The sequence below is a fragment of the Dioszegia hungarica genome (assembly GCF_025882075.1).
Source record: "Dioszegia hungarica strain PDD-24b-2 chromosome Unknown MKK02contig_2, whole genome shotgun sequence".
NCBI lineage: Eukaryota > Fungi > Basidiomycota > Tremellomycetes > Tremellales > Bulleribasidiaceae > Dioszegia > Dioszegia hungarica.
The window spans coordinates 1,653,343-1,668,778 of NW_026515766.1; the positions used below are offsets into that span (position 1 = coordinate 1,653,343).

At 57.5% G+C, this 15,436-nt stretch overlaps 7 protein-coding genes across 7 annotated transcripts; 3 read left to right on the forward strand and 4 right to left on the reverse strand.

Moving 5' to 3' along the window:
• Positions 1–122: 122 nt before the first annotated feature.
• MKK02DRAFT_40037 (trimeric LpxA-like protein) lies at positions 123–1,084 on the forward strand (the record flags this gene model as incomplete). The annotated part of the gene is made up of 7 exons (XM_053090911.1): positions 123–171; positions 222–236; positions 299–373; positions 441–564; positions 668–782; positions 837–939; positions 993–1,084. 7 exons carry the CDS (start codon positions 123–125, stop codon positions 1,082–1,084), a joined length of 573 nt encoding a protein of 190 aa, XP_052949491.1.
• A 110-nt stretch (positions 1,085–1,194) lies between these two features.
• On the reverse strand, positions 1,195–4,004 carry MKK02DRAFT_40038 (uncharacterized protein; the record flags this gene model as incomplete). Its single annotated transcript, XM_053090912.1, has 7 exons — positions 1,195–1,998; positions 2,045–2,434; positions 2,481–2,545; positions 2,598–3,267; positions 3,329–3,442; positions 3,506–3,625; positions 3,747–4,004. The coding sequence occupies 7 exons, from the start codon at positions 4,002–4,004 to the stop codon at positions 1,195–1,197; spliced, it is 2,421 nt and encodes an 806-aa protein (XP_052949492.1).
• A 927-nt stretch (positions 4,005–4,931) lies between these two features.
• Positions 4,932–7,247, reverse strand: MKK02DRAFT_40039 (MBOAT, membrane-bound O-acyltransferase family-domain-containing protein; the record flags this gene model as incomplete). The annotated part of the gene is made up of 10 exons (XM_053090913.1): positions 4,932–5,578; positions 5,632–5,656; positions 5,714–5,812; positions 5,863–6,015; positions 6,067–6,421; positions 6,496–6,566; positions 6,615–6,741; positions 6,798–6,824; positions 6,871–7,097; positions 7,182–7,247. 10 exons carry the CDS (start codon positions 7,245–7,247, stop codon positions 4,932–4,934), a joined length of 1,797 nt encoding a protein of 598 aa, XP_052949493.1.
• A 491-nt stretch (positions 7,248–7,738) lies between these two features.
• Positions 7,739–8,765, reverse strand: MKK02DRAFT_40040 (putative RPL40A-ubiquitin; the record flags this gene model as incomplete). The annotated part of the gene is made up of 6 exons (XM_053090914.1): positions 7,739–7,798; positions 7,849–7,908; positions 7,989–8,080; positions 8,384–8,541; positions 8,694–8,701; positions 8,754–8,765. The coding sequence occupies 6 exons, from the start codon at positions 8,763–8,765 to the stop codon at positions 7,739–7,741; spliced, it is 390 nt and encodes a 129-aa protein (XP_052949494.1).
• A 785-nt stretch (positions 8,766–9,550) lies between these two features.
• On the forward strand, positions 9,551–10,561 carry MKK02DRAFT_35126 (ClpP/crotonase-like domain-containing protein; the record flags this gene model as incomplete). Its single annotated transcript, XM_053089090.1, has 3 exons — positions 9,551–9,807; positions 9,857–10,242; positions 10,305–10,561. 3 exons carry the CDS (start codon positions 9,551–9,553, stop codon positions 10,559–10,561), a joined length of 900 nt encoding a protein of 299 aa, XP_052949495.1.
• Positions 10,562–10,694: 133 nt separating this feature from the next.
• MKK02DRAFT_40042 (chromatin remodelling complex Rsc7/Swp82 subunit-domain-containing protein) lies at positions 10,695–13,095 on the reverse strand (the record flags this gene model as incomplete). The annotated part of the gene is made up of 5 exons (XM_053090915.1): positions 10,695–10,991; positions 11,050–11,855; positions 11,900–12,175; positions 12,231–12,611; positions 12,660–13,095. The coding sequence occupies 5 exons, from the start codon at positions 13,093–13,095 to the stop codon at positions 10,695–10,697; spliced, it is 2,196 nt and encodes a 731-aa protein (XP_052949496.1).
• A 228-nt stretch (positions 13,096–13,323) lies between these two features.
• Positions 13,324–14,347, forward strand: MKK02DRAFT_40043 (uncharacterized protein; the record flags this gene model as incomplete). The annotated part of the gene is made up of 6 exons (XM_053090916.1): positions 13,324–13,417; positions 13,465–13,674; positions 13,733–13,756; positions 13,809–13,960; positions 14,009–14,266; positions 14,312–14,347. The coding sequence occupies 6 exons, from the start codon at positions 13,324–13,326 to the stop codon at positions 14,345–14,347; spliced, it is 774 nt and encodes a 257-aa protein (XP_052949497.1).
• Positions 14,348–15,436: the final 1,089 nt, after the last annotated feature.

A 15,436-nucleotide genomic window follows, 5' to 3' on the forward strand; every position in this document is an offset into this window, starting at 1 on the left:
TAAGGGCAAATAAGAGAAGGGTAGCAACAATATCCTTCTCGTTTCTGGTCAAGAGCGCGACGCGTTCCTCCACATCACCTTGTCATCATACCTCATCCTCCCTATAGCTGCATCATGCAGATATGGGCGCATTCGATGCCCCTATACCGTACGACAAGGCCGTCTACATAGGTAGGCCTCTTGTCCGACTTCCCAGAACGAGAATGAGCTGACATAGCCAGAGACCGATACCGGGAGTAGGTCCCCCTTCTCCCCCCTCCCCCCGCCGGGCTAGTGAAGCTCGGGCCTGACATAGCAGACAAAGTCTCCCGTAAGGCACTCATTCAAGGTGCTTCTAACATCGTCCTCGGAGGGAAATCAATCATCCAGACCGGTCAGCTCATTAAGCGCGACACTACCATGCCATGGAGGCATCAAAGCGCTCGAGCTGATGTTGGCAGGAGCGATACTCCGAGGTGATCTTCGCCGGAATGCGCCTGGACAGCATCCCGTCATCACGATGGGGAGGTACTGCACCGTAGGGGAGAATGCGGTCCTCCGACCCCCTGGAAAGATGTACAAGGGGTAAGTCTGCTGTCTGTTTAGTAACCCCTTGACCTCGCATAAGCGTGACCGCTCTAGTTTCGTAGTCTATGAGGATCACCAAGACAGGGGCTAATGAAGTCAGACAATTCACATACTACCCTCAGCGCATCGCTGACTTTGTTACCATCGGGAAGGACGCCGTCGTCGAGGCCGCACAGATAGGCAGTGGGGTGGATATAGGCGAAGGGGCAGTCATTGTCAGTTCAAAATCCCCACCCTCATGACCTGAGAGACGTCGAGCTGATCTGTAGGGCCAATTCGTCATCATCAAAGATCTGGCGGTCATTCGGCCGGGTACGGTTTTGGCAGATGCTACCGTGGTGTCGTCGATGAGCGTATGGGAGGGCAACCCAGGTGAGCTCAGACTGCTGATCTTCTGACACGGACGACGAAGGCTGACTGCCAAGGACGCCTGGTCGATACCTTACCGGAGACATATCAGGAGACAGTGGAAGCGAGCTGCCGAAGCTTGTATCAGCGCTTCCGGCCTAACGCCTGATCTCGACTTTCAGTCCCCAGGACCTAGTCCAACATCGTCATCCCTGCATAAGATCGCGTATATAATGTCATCGTCAAGTTATCACAAGTCATCACCCTCCTTTCCAAGATCTATAGCCTCTCTTCCGCCCCCTCCGCAGCAGCCGAAACCTCCATACTGACCGGCCTAGACCCACTGCCCGCGCTCCACAGCGTACTGACGCTCCCGCTCTTACTCATCCTACCCCTCCCCATCGTTCTCTGCCCATCCACAGACTGTCCGCTTCCCCGGCGCATACTCGCCCGTCGGTCCCTTACCGAGCTAGAGGGCGACGGGGCCGTAAATTCGGCATGGTACGATCCCTTCGCAATCATCTTGGACTGCTCCTGCTCCTTCTTGTCGAAGGCCGCCAGCGCCGCAGTGGCCGTATCGTCATTGACTGGCGACATCGGGTCGGCCAGTTCCAACGAGGGCGAGAGGGTTGATGCGAGACGGGATGAGAGCCGGGAGAGCGGGGTCGTCCGGGATGACGCGGATGAGTCAGAGCCGGTGCTCGTCCGTGTTTGGCTCTGAGTCATGGATGGGGCAGACATGTCCGGCTCGAGTTCCTCCATAATCCCGCCAGAGGGTGAGATGGAAGAACGGTCGATCCCCATAAGCCGCATGGCTGCTTCCATGCGATGGCGCTCGCGCCGGTCCTCCTCGTCCTCGGCTTGCGGGTCGAGCTTGCGCGCGGTGATTCCGCCGTACTCGGCGGGGCAGTGCATGGGTGGAGAGGGGATACGGACGGAAGGCGGGCGGGAGGATTGCGATGCGGTCCGCCGAGGGAGCTGGAGGGGTTTCAGGCCTTTGGGCTCGGGAGGTGAAGGGGCGGGTGCAGCGGGTGCGGAGCCGAAGCCGAAGGACCGGAAGTCGATCGAGAAGCCTCGCTTGGCCTACAGGATCAGCTGGAGCCACAAGTGTCTGATCGGCTCAACTTACCTTCTTTGTAGCCTTGGCTTCCTCCTCCCTCGTAGCAGCCGGAACGGCCGACATCGGTGCCACTGGCAGAAACTCCTCCCTCGCCACCTCCATCGGCAAAGCAGGCCCAGACGAGAACGCCCTCGCCATCATGCTCATCGGCCTCGCCTTTTTGACCGCCGCAGGCTTGCCCTCTTCGGCCGCTACAGCTCTCGCCTCCTGCACAAACGCAGGCAGGGACGGTACAGGCGGCGGTACATCCCCCTGCATGTTCTTGACGATATCGTGCACGCTCGTCCGAGCGGCGATACCGATCCGGGATCGATGGCTGGGGTTGTGCAGTCGCCGTGTCTTGTAGTCTACCGCTAGGACATGCTCGAAGCCTTCTTGGGCGATGATACGGTCAATGATCTGGGGGAGTCAGCAAATCCCGCCTTCCAGCTACCGACCAACTGACCTTGGAGCAGTAGAGCGAGAGCGCCTTGTTGGACTCGCGTAGCTGCTTAACCTCCGCCCGAAGCGCTAAAGTATCAGCTCATCGATCCCGCAGATGATCTCGGATGTTATAGCTTACCTTCGCCCTCCTCTCCTTTGCCTAATGCCCGCATCTCCCCTCCATCTAGATCGACCTCCGCCCGTCCCAGCTCAGCGGCCAGATCCAGCCCATTCCCACTGACCGCAAGATCCCCCAGGCTCTCCCCCTTCCTCTCCTTCCTCCCCTTGGCCGACCGAATCGTCCCCTGCATGTTCACAGGCGACGTGCTCATCTCCCCATCCATCGTCCCCTCCATCTCCTCATCCAACGCCTCTAGCCCCGACAACCTTCCCCGAGACCTCCCCGCCTTCCGGCCCGTGAGTATTTCCTCCTGCTCCTCATCCTCGCTCATATCACCCTCGCCCTCGTCGAGCCACTCCGTCCCCAAAAGCCCTTTGCCCCTCATCCCCCCATTCAAGGTCCGTTCACGCATCAACAGCTCCCACCCTGCATTCTCCTCCTCTAGGCTCCGATTCTTCTCCTTCAGGTCTCCAAGCTCGGACGAGACCGTATTGAGCTGCGCAATGAGGGTGCAGTGAGAGGCGGAGAGGGAGGCGAGCTCTTCTTGCAGCATCTCGGTATCTTCGGCGGAAGTAGACGAGGCAGGCTTGGCGGATGTAGATGGACCGGCGGAGAGGGTTTTGATCCGTGTTTGGAGGTGGAGCTCCTGTGCCCGGAATGCTTCGCGCTCGGCTTCGAACGATTTCTCCTGTGCGGTATCAGCTTGGTAGTGCTGCTGCTGCAATGAGCAGAGAAACGCAGAAGCTCACCTGTTCGGTATACCGCTTCTGCCCATCCCGGAGGGCCTTTTCCCCCTCAGAAATTCGCGTCCGCATCTTCTCCAACAGCTCGTCTCTGCCCTCAAGATCCGCATCAAGCCTGCTCTGTACGCTTCAGCACCTGTCCGCGAACCTGAATGTATGCTGTAGATCCAAGAGGTTGCTCACCTGCTCGTTGTACGCATCGTCCACCCTAGATTGTAGCCCGCCCAAACTCTGAACCAGCTCTTCCCGCTCCTTCTCGAGCTTCCTCCGTTCACTCTCGAGCGCGTCAACATGTTCAGTCATCTATCCCATCAGCCAACATCCCATCTCAGAGTTTCCAGTGAGCATCATGTTCTCCCTTCAGCATATCGCCACCCATCTACACCGCCATCTCCCGCATCACACCCCAAAGTCAAATACTCACCTTATCCCGATTCTCCCACTCCCCCTTCAATGCACTGACCAGCTCCTCCCTTCCCGCCCGCCTCAGTTCATCCTCACTTCGCTCTATTAGTCCACCCATCACTCCCCCGGCCTTCTCTCGTCGAGACGCAGCGGGTGAAGGGGGTCCAGGGGCGATATTGGTCCGTAGTGTCGGAGTAAGGGAATTCCGCTTTGGCCGACCTGGGGGCGTGGGCCTAGACCGCCCCGGATGGGAGGGAGATATTCCGAGTGATGTCATACTTGCTGGAGCTGTTACCACAGATGGATAGCCGCAGATGCTTGCTGTGATGTGGAGCTGGGAAGTGAGGGTCCTTTGTTCCGAAGCGAGCGGTCCGCGTTGGTGTTCACCCTGCGTATCGAGACGGGCGGGTCGTAGCTTTGATTCGTAGGACGCCTGCTGGGATGATACGATGGTGTGATATAGCTGTCTAACTCGCTAAAGACGATAGAAGGCAATGAAAGGTATGTATGATCAGTGCACACACCTCTGTCCCGGTCAAAACCTTGTTGTCCCTAATTCTGAAACGCGGCATAAACAGCGCGTCACGCTTGAAACACACCCTGAAACATCCACTGTCAGTTGGGTGGGGTCTCCAAGTGGTCGATACCCACTATCACTATTAATGATGGGGTGGGGTGACCGTGTCGACGGGCGTGCCGCTAGCAGAACGACATCAAGTACCTTCTCAAGCCCTCGACCACGTAGCGTACCCCAACGGGATTCGTCCGCACGGACCCTCTTAATTCGTTTCCGCGTCTTCGTTTAGAACCAACGTCGTCTTTAATTCCAAGGATCCGTCCAAGGATTTGAACCTCGTGGGATCCAAGCAAGGGTACCATATCGTCCACTGATATCGTCCAAGATACACCGTCGCGTCCAATGTCAACGTCCAATGTCAACGTCAACGTCGGATCCGTTCGTCCTTCAAATACCGAGGACAAAAGGTCTTCGCGTGATCAATTCTTTTTGCCACTCTTGTCGATGCTCAATGCGGAAGCTAGTGTCAGTGCACGTGAGGCGTCTCGTCCGCAGATTATGCGAGCTTGTAGACCTGTAATGACGCGGACGACCCTACGAGATTACCTGCATGATGTGTTTCCTCCTTCCTACCCATTCCAAAGTGTCGTATCCCCACCATCCCTTGTACCACCTCTCGTTACCTCCTCAAAATCCCGGCGACCCGCTCCTCCCATATCTCGGCGTCTCCACCATCGGCGTCTCCGTCCCCTTCATCACCTGATCCACGAACCCCGCGCCCCCTCCCATCCCTTCCGCCTCATGCCCTGTCTGCTGATTCTCCAGGGCGTGCCTCACCCACTTCAAATCCCGACTATCAACCTCCTCCCTTGGCTGCGGAGGCATATCCACCGGACTTGGAGGCTCGACGGTGACTCTGGGGGTCGAGACGTCCAGCCTTTCCTTGTCCTTCCCTCCACTCTTGACCTTTCCCTTCCCACCTGTCCCCGCCTGAGCAGGCAGACCAGCCCGTAATGCCCTCCGACCGCCAAAATGGAAGAATACCAAACTCCCAGCTATCAGGATGTGTGAATACCACCCCATTCGGTGATACGCCTTGATGCAGTCCCTGAGGTTAAGGAGGAAGAAGGCAGAGACGATATAGTTGAGGTTGGCCTGGACGACGAGCCAACCGAGGATATCGTAGATCCGTTTGCGGGTATTGGGGTAGGGATATTGCGGGAAGGAGTTGGGTGCGGAGGTAGGTGCCGAGGAAGGAGGGAGGAAGTAGGGGCGGACGTAGTTGCGCATCTGGCGGCCGAGGGAGACGATCAGGCCGGCGGTGAGGAAGGCGACTGGGATGTCAGCTTGAGTCATGGAGGTCTGCAAAAAGCCATGAGCAGCTTACGGTAATATCCGGGCTCAACACCGTGCTGATCGATCAGCTATGTCCACGGTCTCGGGCTAATCATCAAGGCTCGCCAACTGACCCAAAGCGCAGAAGTCAAGAACGTAGCCATACTCTGCATGCTCCCCGGCTTCTTTCCCTTCTGCACCAGCCGCTTATATACGCAATCTCTCAGCCAGACCTACACATGTCAGCTATTGGCGCCGCGACCGTAGAGACAGCCCAACTGACATTCGTCCTGCAATTCCAATTGTCAAACACCACCTTGAAGCTCTCGGCCGTCTCGAGCGAGATGATATTGACGTTCCGAACGCGGTTCCACATCGTTCGGCCAGTCTTGGGATCGTACCCATTAAACCCAACTCCAGTAAGGATACACGCACCCTACAGCGTAAGCTCTCCCCCGTGTCATTACGGACGCATCTCTCAGCTCACCTCGGTAAAGCTCCAGACACCATAGTACTTTGTCCTAGCCACCAGCCCCGCAAACTGGATAAACGCAAACCGCGTCGCCCACCCCCAATTGTCCCAAGCGGGCGTCAGGATCCGATGGAAGCTCGCCTGCCCGCCGAACGCCGCAAAGATACCCATGAACCCGACGCCGAGGACGAGGTACAGGTATGCAACGCGTTTCCGGCCATACGGGATCCGGCGGGGTGCGGGCGTGTCTGATTTCTTGGAGGAGGAGGATGAAGGCGGTGGGGACTGATCGTATAGCTTGTGAAGGATCAGTGAGTCGTATGTTGCATAGTCGAATGTAGGGCCTGCGAGGGCTGAAGGGAAGAAGAAGCTGGGGAGATGAGCTGGGAACTTGGGAACTTGGAGAAGGACCAAAGAGCGGGAAGCGGAGGAGTAGGGACTGACCAGTAGCCGAGGTAGGCGAGAGGGGAGGGTACGTGTAGCAGGCGAGTAGCCATTTGACTAGCGTCAAGGTCCTGCTGCGTGAGCTGATCCCCTTTCAATAGATCTGCCCGTTAGCTCACCTCGGCCTTTGTCCGTCCATCCTGCACGTTCCAGGCGAACATGGTGAGCTTTTGAGCCATCATCATCATAGCGAAAGTAATGTCCGATGTGTTCTCATCCAGTCCGAAGACATAGCGGTGGGCGTGCCTATCTGTCAGCTACCCCTGCTTTCGAAATCGCCGAAAGCGCAGACAGCAGCTCACATGAGGAACAAATGACCCATCACGAAGCTACCCTATCAGCTCTTGCTCGTCCTTCCCAAAGCAGACAGCTCACCCAAACACAGCCCAAGGCATCCGTCTATCCCTACTCCCTACCACCAAGCCATACGTCACCCCAATGTCCAACATCAGGTGCGCCATCCCCGCGCCCATCCCGAGGAACGGCCAGATGAAGAAGACCGATACGGCGATATTATATAGGTGGGCGAGGTTCGGGCGGGTCTTGGGTATACGTGTGTGGAGGGAGGCGAGGGGATAGGAGATTAGGAAGGTGGATACCATCTGGGCTCGTCAGCTCGGGCTCCGTCCACGTCAGGAGCAGCTACAGCTGGACTGGAAGGGAAGTGGGAGCTTGGCCAGACCCACCTTGATCTCGGGTATCCGTACGCCTGTCGCATTGGAGAGAGGCGCAAAGAGCGCGTCTATAGACATACTGGGCGACTGTCTATAGAGGTATGATGAGAAGGTGTGAAAGGAGGGAGAGAAACGTTGCAGTTAGCGGAGGTGGATCAAATTGGGGACCGTGCCCTTGACCGTGCCTGGTCGACCATCTCGTTTCCCGACGTCATCACAGCATTCCGCAATATAATCCACGCTAACGCTCTGCACCAGATGTATGTAGTCTCATGAGTCTGCTGCCGACCCTGGCCGCATGTAGCTGCGCGGCAGGAAGTGATACAGGCCCAGCGAGACAGTAACCCTACAAGCTGGTTGAGAAGCACTCGCTCGCAGATCCACATCCTTGCCCGACCCGTTCCCTGCCTGATCACTGGCCTGATCCCCCCCAACAATTCTGAACCGAGACCACGATTCAGAAAAGCATGCGCGAACAAAGAGAATCCATCGCGGCTACGACAAACCCCCGCTTGCTCCATATCCGGAAACCCCCTCCGACCCGTTATGCTACAACAGGAAGGAACCCTCTAGTTCTTAATCTTCTTCTTGGGGCGGAGCTGGGAAGAGTGACCGCACTTGCGCTTACGCTGATATGTCAGCTGTAGTCCAACTAGCATGCAGGGACGGAAAAGCTTACGCAGTTGGTGGCACGGGGAGGGAGACGGGCGTAGCATTTTCGGCAGATCATCTTGTCGCACTGCATGATCAGCAACAGCCCGAAAATTGCCCAGATTTAGCCCGACAGCGGGATGGGTCAAGTCTAATTCAGACACTCACGTTGGTCTTGTTGGCAAGCACCTTGAGCGAGGGCTCAATGATACCACCACGGAGACGGAGGACAAGGTGAAGAGTCGACTCCTTCTGGATGTCTGAGGAGTCAGCACGCGTCCCTCCGTGTATTTTGTCCGCTACTCTCTACCGCCGCCAGCTCGTCTACACGTCCGCCTCATCGGTCCACAGGGCCCGCTCGACTCATGATCCCTCCGTACGGTCCACCGAGATCCCGCATATCCGGCCATCCTGCCTAGACTCTCCGCCAAATTCCAATCCCCCCCGTCGCTTCCCCATCTTCCACACTCGCACACCCGACATCCACGCCATTCCTGTCCCAATATGTCCGATCGCCGCTAACATCCTCCGCCAATGACCCAAGCAGCGAAAATCCAACGCACTGTAGTCGCTCAAAGTCCGGCCATCCTCCAACTGCTTTCCGGCGAAGATCAATCGCTGCTGGTCTGGCGGGATACCCTCCTTGTCCTGGATCTTGGCCTTGACGTTGTCGATGGTGTCCGAGGACTCGACCTCGAGGGTGATGGTCTTGCCCGTAAGGCTAGAATGGGTCAGTATTCCGTCCCTTCTGTATCCCTTCTCCTGCCTCCATCTCCCGCCTGTTCCGCCAATCCCTGCCTTCAATCACACCATCGCACCGGTCGATCCATTGAACGATGCTGATAGCGGTCGAAGAGGATATGGAAAACCTACGTCTTGACCTGAAATAGTCAGCAATTACCCCTACACATCGATGCAGCAAGCAGTACTCACGAAAATCTGCATCTGTGACGCCAGTCAGCTCTGTGTCCTCTCCTATATGCACACTCTATAGCAGCAGCGGCGAGACTCACCTTATCGATGTCCTAGAAGTTAGTCGTAAGCAGCAAGCAAGCAACCTCGAATTGCACCACTCAGACGACGCAGCCACGCGGGAAAGCGGCAGAGAGGCCACGGCGGCGAAACTCCGAGAAATGCCGGAGGGGGCAAAAAGGCTGTGGCAGTGTGGCGGAATTTGGTTCCGTCTGACTTTTGGCTCTGGTTGAGGGATTTATAAGGTGAGTTGCTCGTGTTGTCCTGCATGCATATACAACGTCAAGCCGTCTTCCAGCGCTGCACTGAGTTGCTGCGTCGTCCAGTATATATCTACATGCAGACGAAATGGCTTGATCGAAAGCTGGCAGGATGGATCCCCAGAAGTGGCAAACCCGGGTCATATGGGTGGCAAGTGGCTATCGTGACCCGTGGTAGAGGAGATTTGAATGTACGAAGCCGCAATTATGAAGCATACAGCATCCTCGGGCATAGGCATCACGCTGCCGAGAGATTTATGAGGTCCATTGTCCATCGAGCCTCGGCTCTTCGAAAGTCCCGGTTTCACTTGAGCCGCCCAGCGCCCAACTCCGCATTCCTCATCTCGGCAAGCTCCGATACCCGGCCGGAACCTGCGGTACCCGACGTCCACCGTCGACGCGCCCGGCGGTGCGCAGGGCGTCCATGTCGACATTCATATATCTGTGCCACTAGAGATCCACATCTTCTACCTCAAAACTGATCACACCACTCGCACAATGCTCTCCCTTCCTGTCCGCCGCGGGGCAGTCCGGCTCCCGGCTCGCTTAGGCAGACATCACCTTCATAACCCCTCTTCGCCTCCTCACGCATACCTGCAACCGCTCATAGCGTCTCTCCCTGCCAGCGAGACCTCAGAGGAACTCGAAAGCGTCATGTCGCTCATCATGGACCGCAAAGAGACTCGAAATGCCTTGAGCGGACGTATGGTCGCTGAGCTCCGAGAGGGGATAGCCAAAGTGTCTGCTGATCGCTCGTGAGCTCTCTGTCTCATTAGCCCCTCTGCTCCTTTGATGACACCTCAGTGCCCGCGTTCTACTCCTCCATACGCCCCACCCCAATGTCTTCTGCTCCGGCGCCGACCTCCGCGAACGACTCACCATGTCCCCCTCCGCCGTCTCCTCCTTCCTCACCTCCCTCCGCTCCATGCTGGCCGAACTCGAAGCCCTCTCCATACCGACCATCGCCGTCATAGACGGTCCAGGGCTCGGCGGGGGGTGCGAACTGTCCCTGGGGTGTGATCTGCGGATTGGTGGAAGTGGGGCAATTCTGGCGTTGCCAGAGGCTAAGCTGGGGATCGTTCCGGGAGCGGGGGGGACGCAGAGGATGGCGAAGCTTATAGGAGGGGCACGGACGAAGGAGCTTGTGTACACTGGGAGAAGAATAGGCGGGGAGGAAGCTGAGCGCATGGGTAAGCCTTCTTCCTGGTGCCTCTTGCAGAGACTGAGCACGGTGGCATAGCTGACATTTCAGGTATTCTGAACTTCCTTGCCCGGTCCCCCGAGACGGCCTTCTCACAAGCCCTCCTCACCTGCCGGCAAATCGTCACCTCCGCCCCGCTTTCTCTGGCAGTCGCCAAGAAAGCTATCGATGCTGCGCCATATCTCCCGCTGGAAGAAGGCTTGACGCTCGAAAGAGAGCTGTATGATTCGTTATTGGGAACAGAAGATCGGATGGAGGGGTTAAAGGCGTTCAAGGACAAAAGGCGGGCGAAGTTTCTAGGTAGATAATCAGGGTGCTTAGCAGAAACGCAGATGAGCGCCAGGGTCAGATAGATCAGACGGCACGAAGAGAACGATTCGCCCGATGCTTTGCTCATTAGTCGTGCAATGTGCATGTGATCCCAAGATTAATATCCTCCATTTACGCCTCCGCCGCAGCTACCGCCTTTCTGGCCCTCATCTCCCGCTCCCACTCTTCCGCCTCCCTGACCATCCGCATCCGCATCGCATGTTCCCCTTCCCCTGCCTCACTTCGAGGCTCAAAGACGAATTCGACACTCGCAAGCCCCTTGGCAGCCCGGCCAGACAGGCTGGACTGGATATGATGCTGATAGGTTTTGTCAGGAAGGGAGGCGATGAGGGGGTTGTGCGATAGGCGTGCAAAGGTGGAATAACAGGGTTGAGTGTGCAGTGGGACATGAGGGGTGTGGGTGTGGGGCTGGCAAGTCAGCTTAACAGCCTAGCGACACCATGCGTTTGGTCATAGATAGACTCACCTCGATGACGGCTCGTACAACTCCCGGCTCCCAGCTTCCTGCGCTTGACGCCAACTTCGCTCTCCTTTCCGCTGCTTCCGCCTCCGTCTCGATGATTATTTCTCCCTCTCCTTGCTGCTTCACTCCCTCTGGCTCCCCCATGTCCACATCCGCTGGCGTCTCGACCTGCAACACCGACTCCACCCCATCCACCGCCATATCCTCCGGAATGACCTCATGACTCAGCCCACTTGCCCGTCTTTCGGGCATCGGCGGTCTCAGCCATTCCGCCGTGGGTTCCCTCTCCGCCTTCCCCTTCTCGTCCCCGACCTCCTGTTCTCGCTTCCCGGAGTCCCCATCCGCAATCTTCTGACAACTCCACACCCATCCCTTCAAATCCGGGCCGTGCAGCCTCCCCAGCCTCTCCTCCCTATACTCCTTGAGCTGCTCATCCACCCCCCTCGTCTCCAATGCCGTCCGATACATCCAGTCCTCCTCACTCACGCCCAGACTCTTGAGTTTCTGGCGCTTATTCCCATTCCCCCATCCTGCTTCAGACCACGGATCGATGCCGCTGCCTGCGAAATGGGTCGTCGGTCCGCCGAGGGTATACGTTGGAGCAAGGGAGAGGACCGATCGGTGGACCGGCCCGCCGCCACCAGCCTCGTTGGCCCCAAATCCGGGTTGCCGGCCGACAGGCTGCATGTTGGCCATCGCGTTCGAGAGGATTTCGTCCTCGTGTACATCGGCGAATGGGGTGAAGCCATTCTCGAGGCAGTCGGCCATGGCTTTGTCTTCATAGTAGTCGTCCGCTACCCATTTTCCGTCTGCCCATCAGCCTCGCCGCCTACACTCCGGAGGATAGACGTACTTTTGACGACACGAGCACCCATCAACTTGTAGACATTCCGCATAGACACCATGGTCACCATCCGATTCTTGAGATTTCCCGTCACCCTTCCGATATCGATGAGCATCTGCCGCTCATCCGCCATACACGCCAGCTTGAGGATCTGGGGGCAGCGCCGGAGGAAAGCGAGCGAGTCGGAGTACCCGCACGCGCGAGCGGCGTCGATAGTGAGCGCGTAGATCCGATTTGGGTTCTTGCGGGAAACCGAGGTAAAGGTGACAAGGCGATACTCGCGATCTAGTCATGAGCTGGCTCCGAGCATGATCAACGCCCGATCAAACTACAGACTTACCACCCAAGAGTCTCCCATCCGCATCAACCTTCCCATCCCCCTTCTCATCATCCTCCAGAATGACCTCATCATCCCCGACCGTATACTCCTTCCCCTTAATCTCCAGTACCGTCCCCTCTGCAATCTTCTCCGCCGCCGACCGATTATCGCCCTTGGCGACGCGTATCCCGCCCGCTCCGCGCTTCACGCGCCGCTCGCCATCGTCCGACTCGTCCGCTTTTTCACTGCGGTATTTCGCCCATCTCGCACGGGCCGCAGCGGACGCTGCGCCTTTGACGGAGAATCCACCTCGGCCGGACCCGACCCGCTCAAATTCGCGCTTGGAGGGCGAGCCGGCGGGCTGTTCGGATGTCCGAGCTCGTCGACGCGGTATTCCAGGCGCTAGTGCTGTCAGCTGAGTGTCACCTGACCGTAAAGACCATAGCTCACCTTCAGGTTCCACCTCTTCCGCACCCGCCTCATCATCCATCTCCTCGTCCTCCTCCTCCCCAGCGCCTATCTCGGCATAGCTAACGCTCTTCCTCAGCCTCACCCCTCTTCCCCCATCCCCCTCCTCATCTGCAGTCCCCGTACGCGTCCTTTCTCGCGACATCCTCCCTCCTCCACCTCCTCTGCCTCTGCCTCTACTCCCTCGAGGCCGTCCCCGACCCCTACGCACAGGTGGGGCACGAGATGGTCCCGGCTCAGGCGTGAGTGCGTCGACATCGTCGTCGTCGTCCTCTGCGTTATCTTCGTTCTCGGTGTCCCCTTCTTCGGGCTCGGTATGTTGGACGTTGAGCGAAATTCGGGAGCGAGATGCCCGGCTGGAAGAGGGAGGTGGGACGTCCGCTGTAGCCCTGCGGGTGTTTGCTCGGGATGACAACATCGGCGAAGATACTGGATGTAGATGAGATATAGTTGAACGTGACAGAGCTTGTGCGGTTTCAATCGTATTGTTTCTGGCGCGGTATGGAAGTTGCTTACCTAATCAGCCCGCTCGGCAAATAAGCTTAATTCGGCGTCACCACCGTCCCAGTCGCGTACTGACAGACCTTGAGTTGCGGTGCAGCTTTGATACTTACACACACACACCTCAGCAGATACGAGCCATTCGATGGCGAGAACCAAACAGACTGCGCGGAGAAGCACGGCAGGCAAAGCGCCGCGTGTCCAACTTCCCGATAAGCAATCCCGGCCATTCTGGCAACGTGCGGATCGTGGTCAAGACCCCTCGATTTCGCAGCTGATGTCATAGCACCACCCAAAGGGCCTGATCTGCCGATTACTCCGCCAGCTGTCCGGCCTCTAAACCATCTAGCTGAGTACGGTCACGACAGCGACGAGTGCGCCGAATGCGTCGAGCTCGACCTCGAGTGGAGCTTCTCGTCTTCGGACGAGCGTGATTCGGACGAGCGTGACGCAGCCTCGCGCAGGGAGCGAGCATATGAAAAAGCTTCACTCGATCGTGGGTTTCCAGACATGATGTCCATCAACGATCTGAAGGCTGAGCTGATGCAACCCAGCTACCGACGGGATTAGTAATATACGTACGCCAGCTTGTTTCGCCATGTTGCAGCGAGAATACATCTGACATGACAGGTACGTGGGATCGGATTACCAAAGATATCGCGGATGAGTTCCGCCGCGCCATGCCAAAGTATCACATCCGCATCATCGAGGAGATTGCAGTACGGGACGCGGCCATCAAATGGGATGCGGAACGACGAGCTGCAGCACTGGCCGAATCCAACGTCGGTGAGGGAGAATCGAGCGGTGAATCATCTTTGAATGTTGTATAGCGCGACCCGCCCGCGTCGACCGGCCATCCGCCAGCCGTCATCAAAGAGGAGGTCGAGGATGTATCTATCCCGGGTCCCGTCGAAGCGACATCTGTGAGCGCGATCACGACCGATACCAACACGACGATCAAGATGGAAGAGGGCGTAGACGGCGAGAGCTCGCGGAAGAGGACGTCGGCGGCGGTACAGGAGACTGAGGGTCAGGAGCCAGAGCGGAAGCGACGAGCGGGCAAGGGAAAGGCCAAGGAGGGGACTCAGGTGAGGTCCATGTCATACTGCCTTGTGAACTGCGCTGATAATCAGGTCGAAGCGGTGATCAAGGATGAAGTGGATATGTAAAGCTGTCAGGTAGCAGACATGTGAAGGGCTCGGTTCAAGTAGATCCACGCGTTCGCTGTCCTTCCCAGCGACCAGCGAGGAGGAGGATTTATTGCTACTTGATCTCGCTGACCCAACTGATAACCGCAGTAGCCGGGACATGGTGAGAGAAGGGCTTCGAAGAGCTCGCAAAGCTGGCTTCACGGAAAGAAGGGCATACATCGGTCGCCCGCAAGTGGATCAGCGGGGGGTCCAAGTCCAGGTGGATGCGGCTGATTGGAAAGATCTCTAGGTCTCGTCGATATCCACAGCGCTGGCTACCCCTGAGACACGCGCCTCGACTCGATGAAGCCCTGCAGTACGCTCGTCCCAGATCATCCTGAACTGGTCGAGCTGAAATCTGGACCAGGGGCGATCAGCACCTTTCTGTAGGTGTTTATGGCTATAAAAGCTCTCTCTTGACCTTTCTACGGGCTATCCAGTGTCACCGGCGCTATCCGCATCCCGCCGTATAGAAAATTTGGCCAGGCGCTGCTGTCCAAGCTGTTCTACCGGCCTGCACGTGACATTATACAGCTCCGCATTCCTTACGTCCGTGCGATAGATCCAGGGAATTGGCTCGGCCGGTCGAACTCTGCTTTGACGCGTTACCCTTCATCTGATCATATCCATCATGGCGAGAACGAAGAAGATCGCGCGAAAGTCTACCGGTGAGTCTCGTTCCACGTGCACATACCGGACGAGTGCTAGCGTGCCGAGCTGAGATCACAGGCGGCAAAGCACCGAGGCCAAACGCCGCCCCGGGAGATGTTGCGCGTCCTGGACCGACTGATCTCTCTCTGGGCACAGCCATGGACGTGGGAGAGACATCTAGTGGAGCAGGCGAGAGTGCTCCTTCAAACTTGCAACTTACTGGCAAGGGTGAGTCCACGCGAGGCTCCGAGCGAGACTGCGAAGGGGTCTCAGCTGACAATCAGCCAAGCAGCGAGCCAAGAAGCAGGCTGCGAAGGCTGCTGCTGCTGCTATTGTCACCTCTGACCAGCACGGCGCATCATCCTCCTCTGGCTCGACAGGTCTGGATAAGGCAGCCCAGGCTAGCAACTCGTCCGA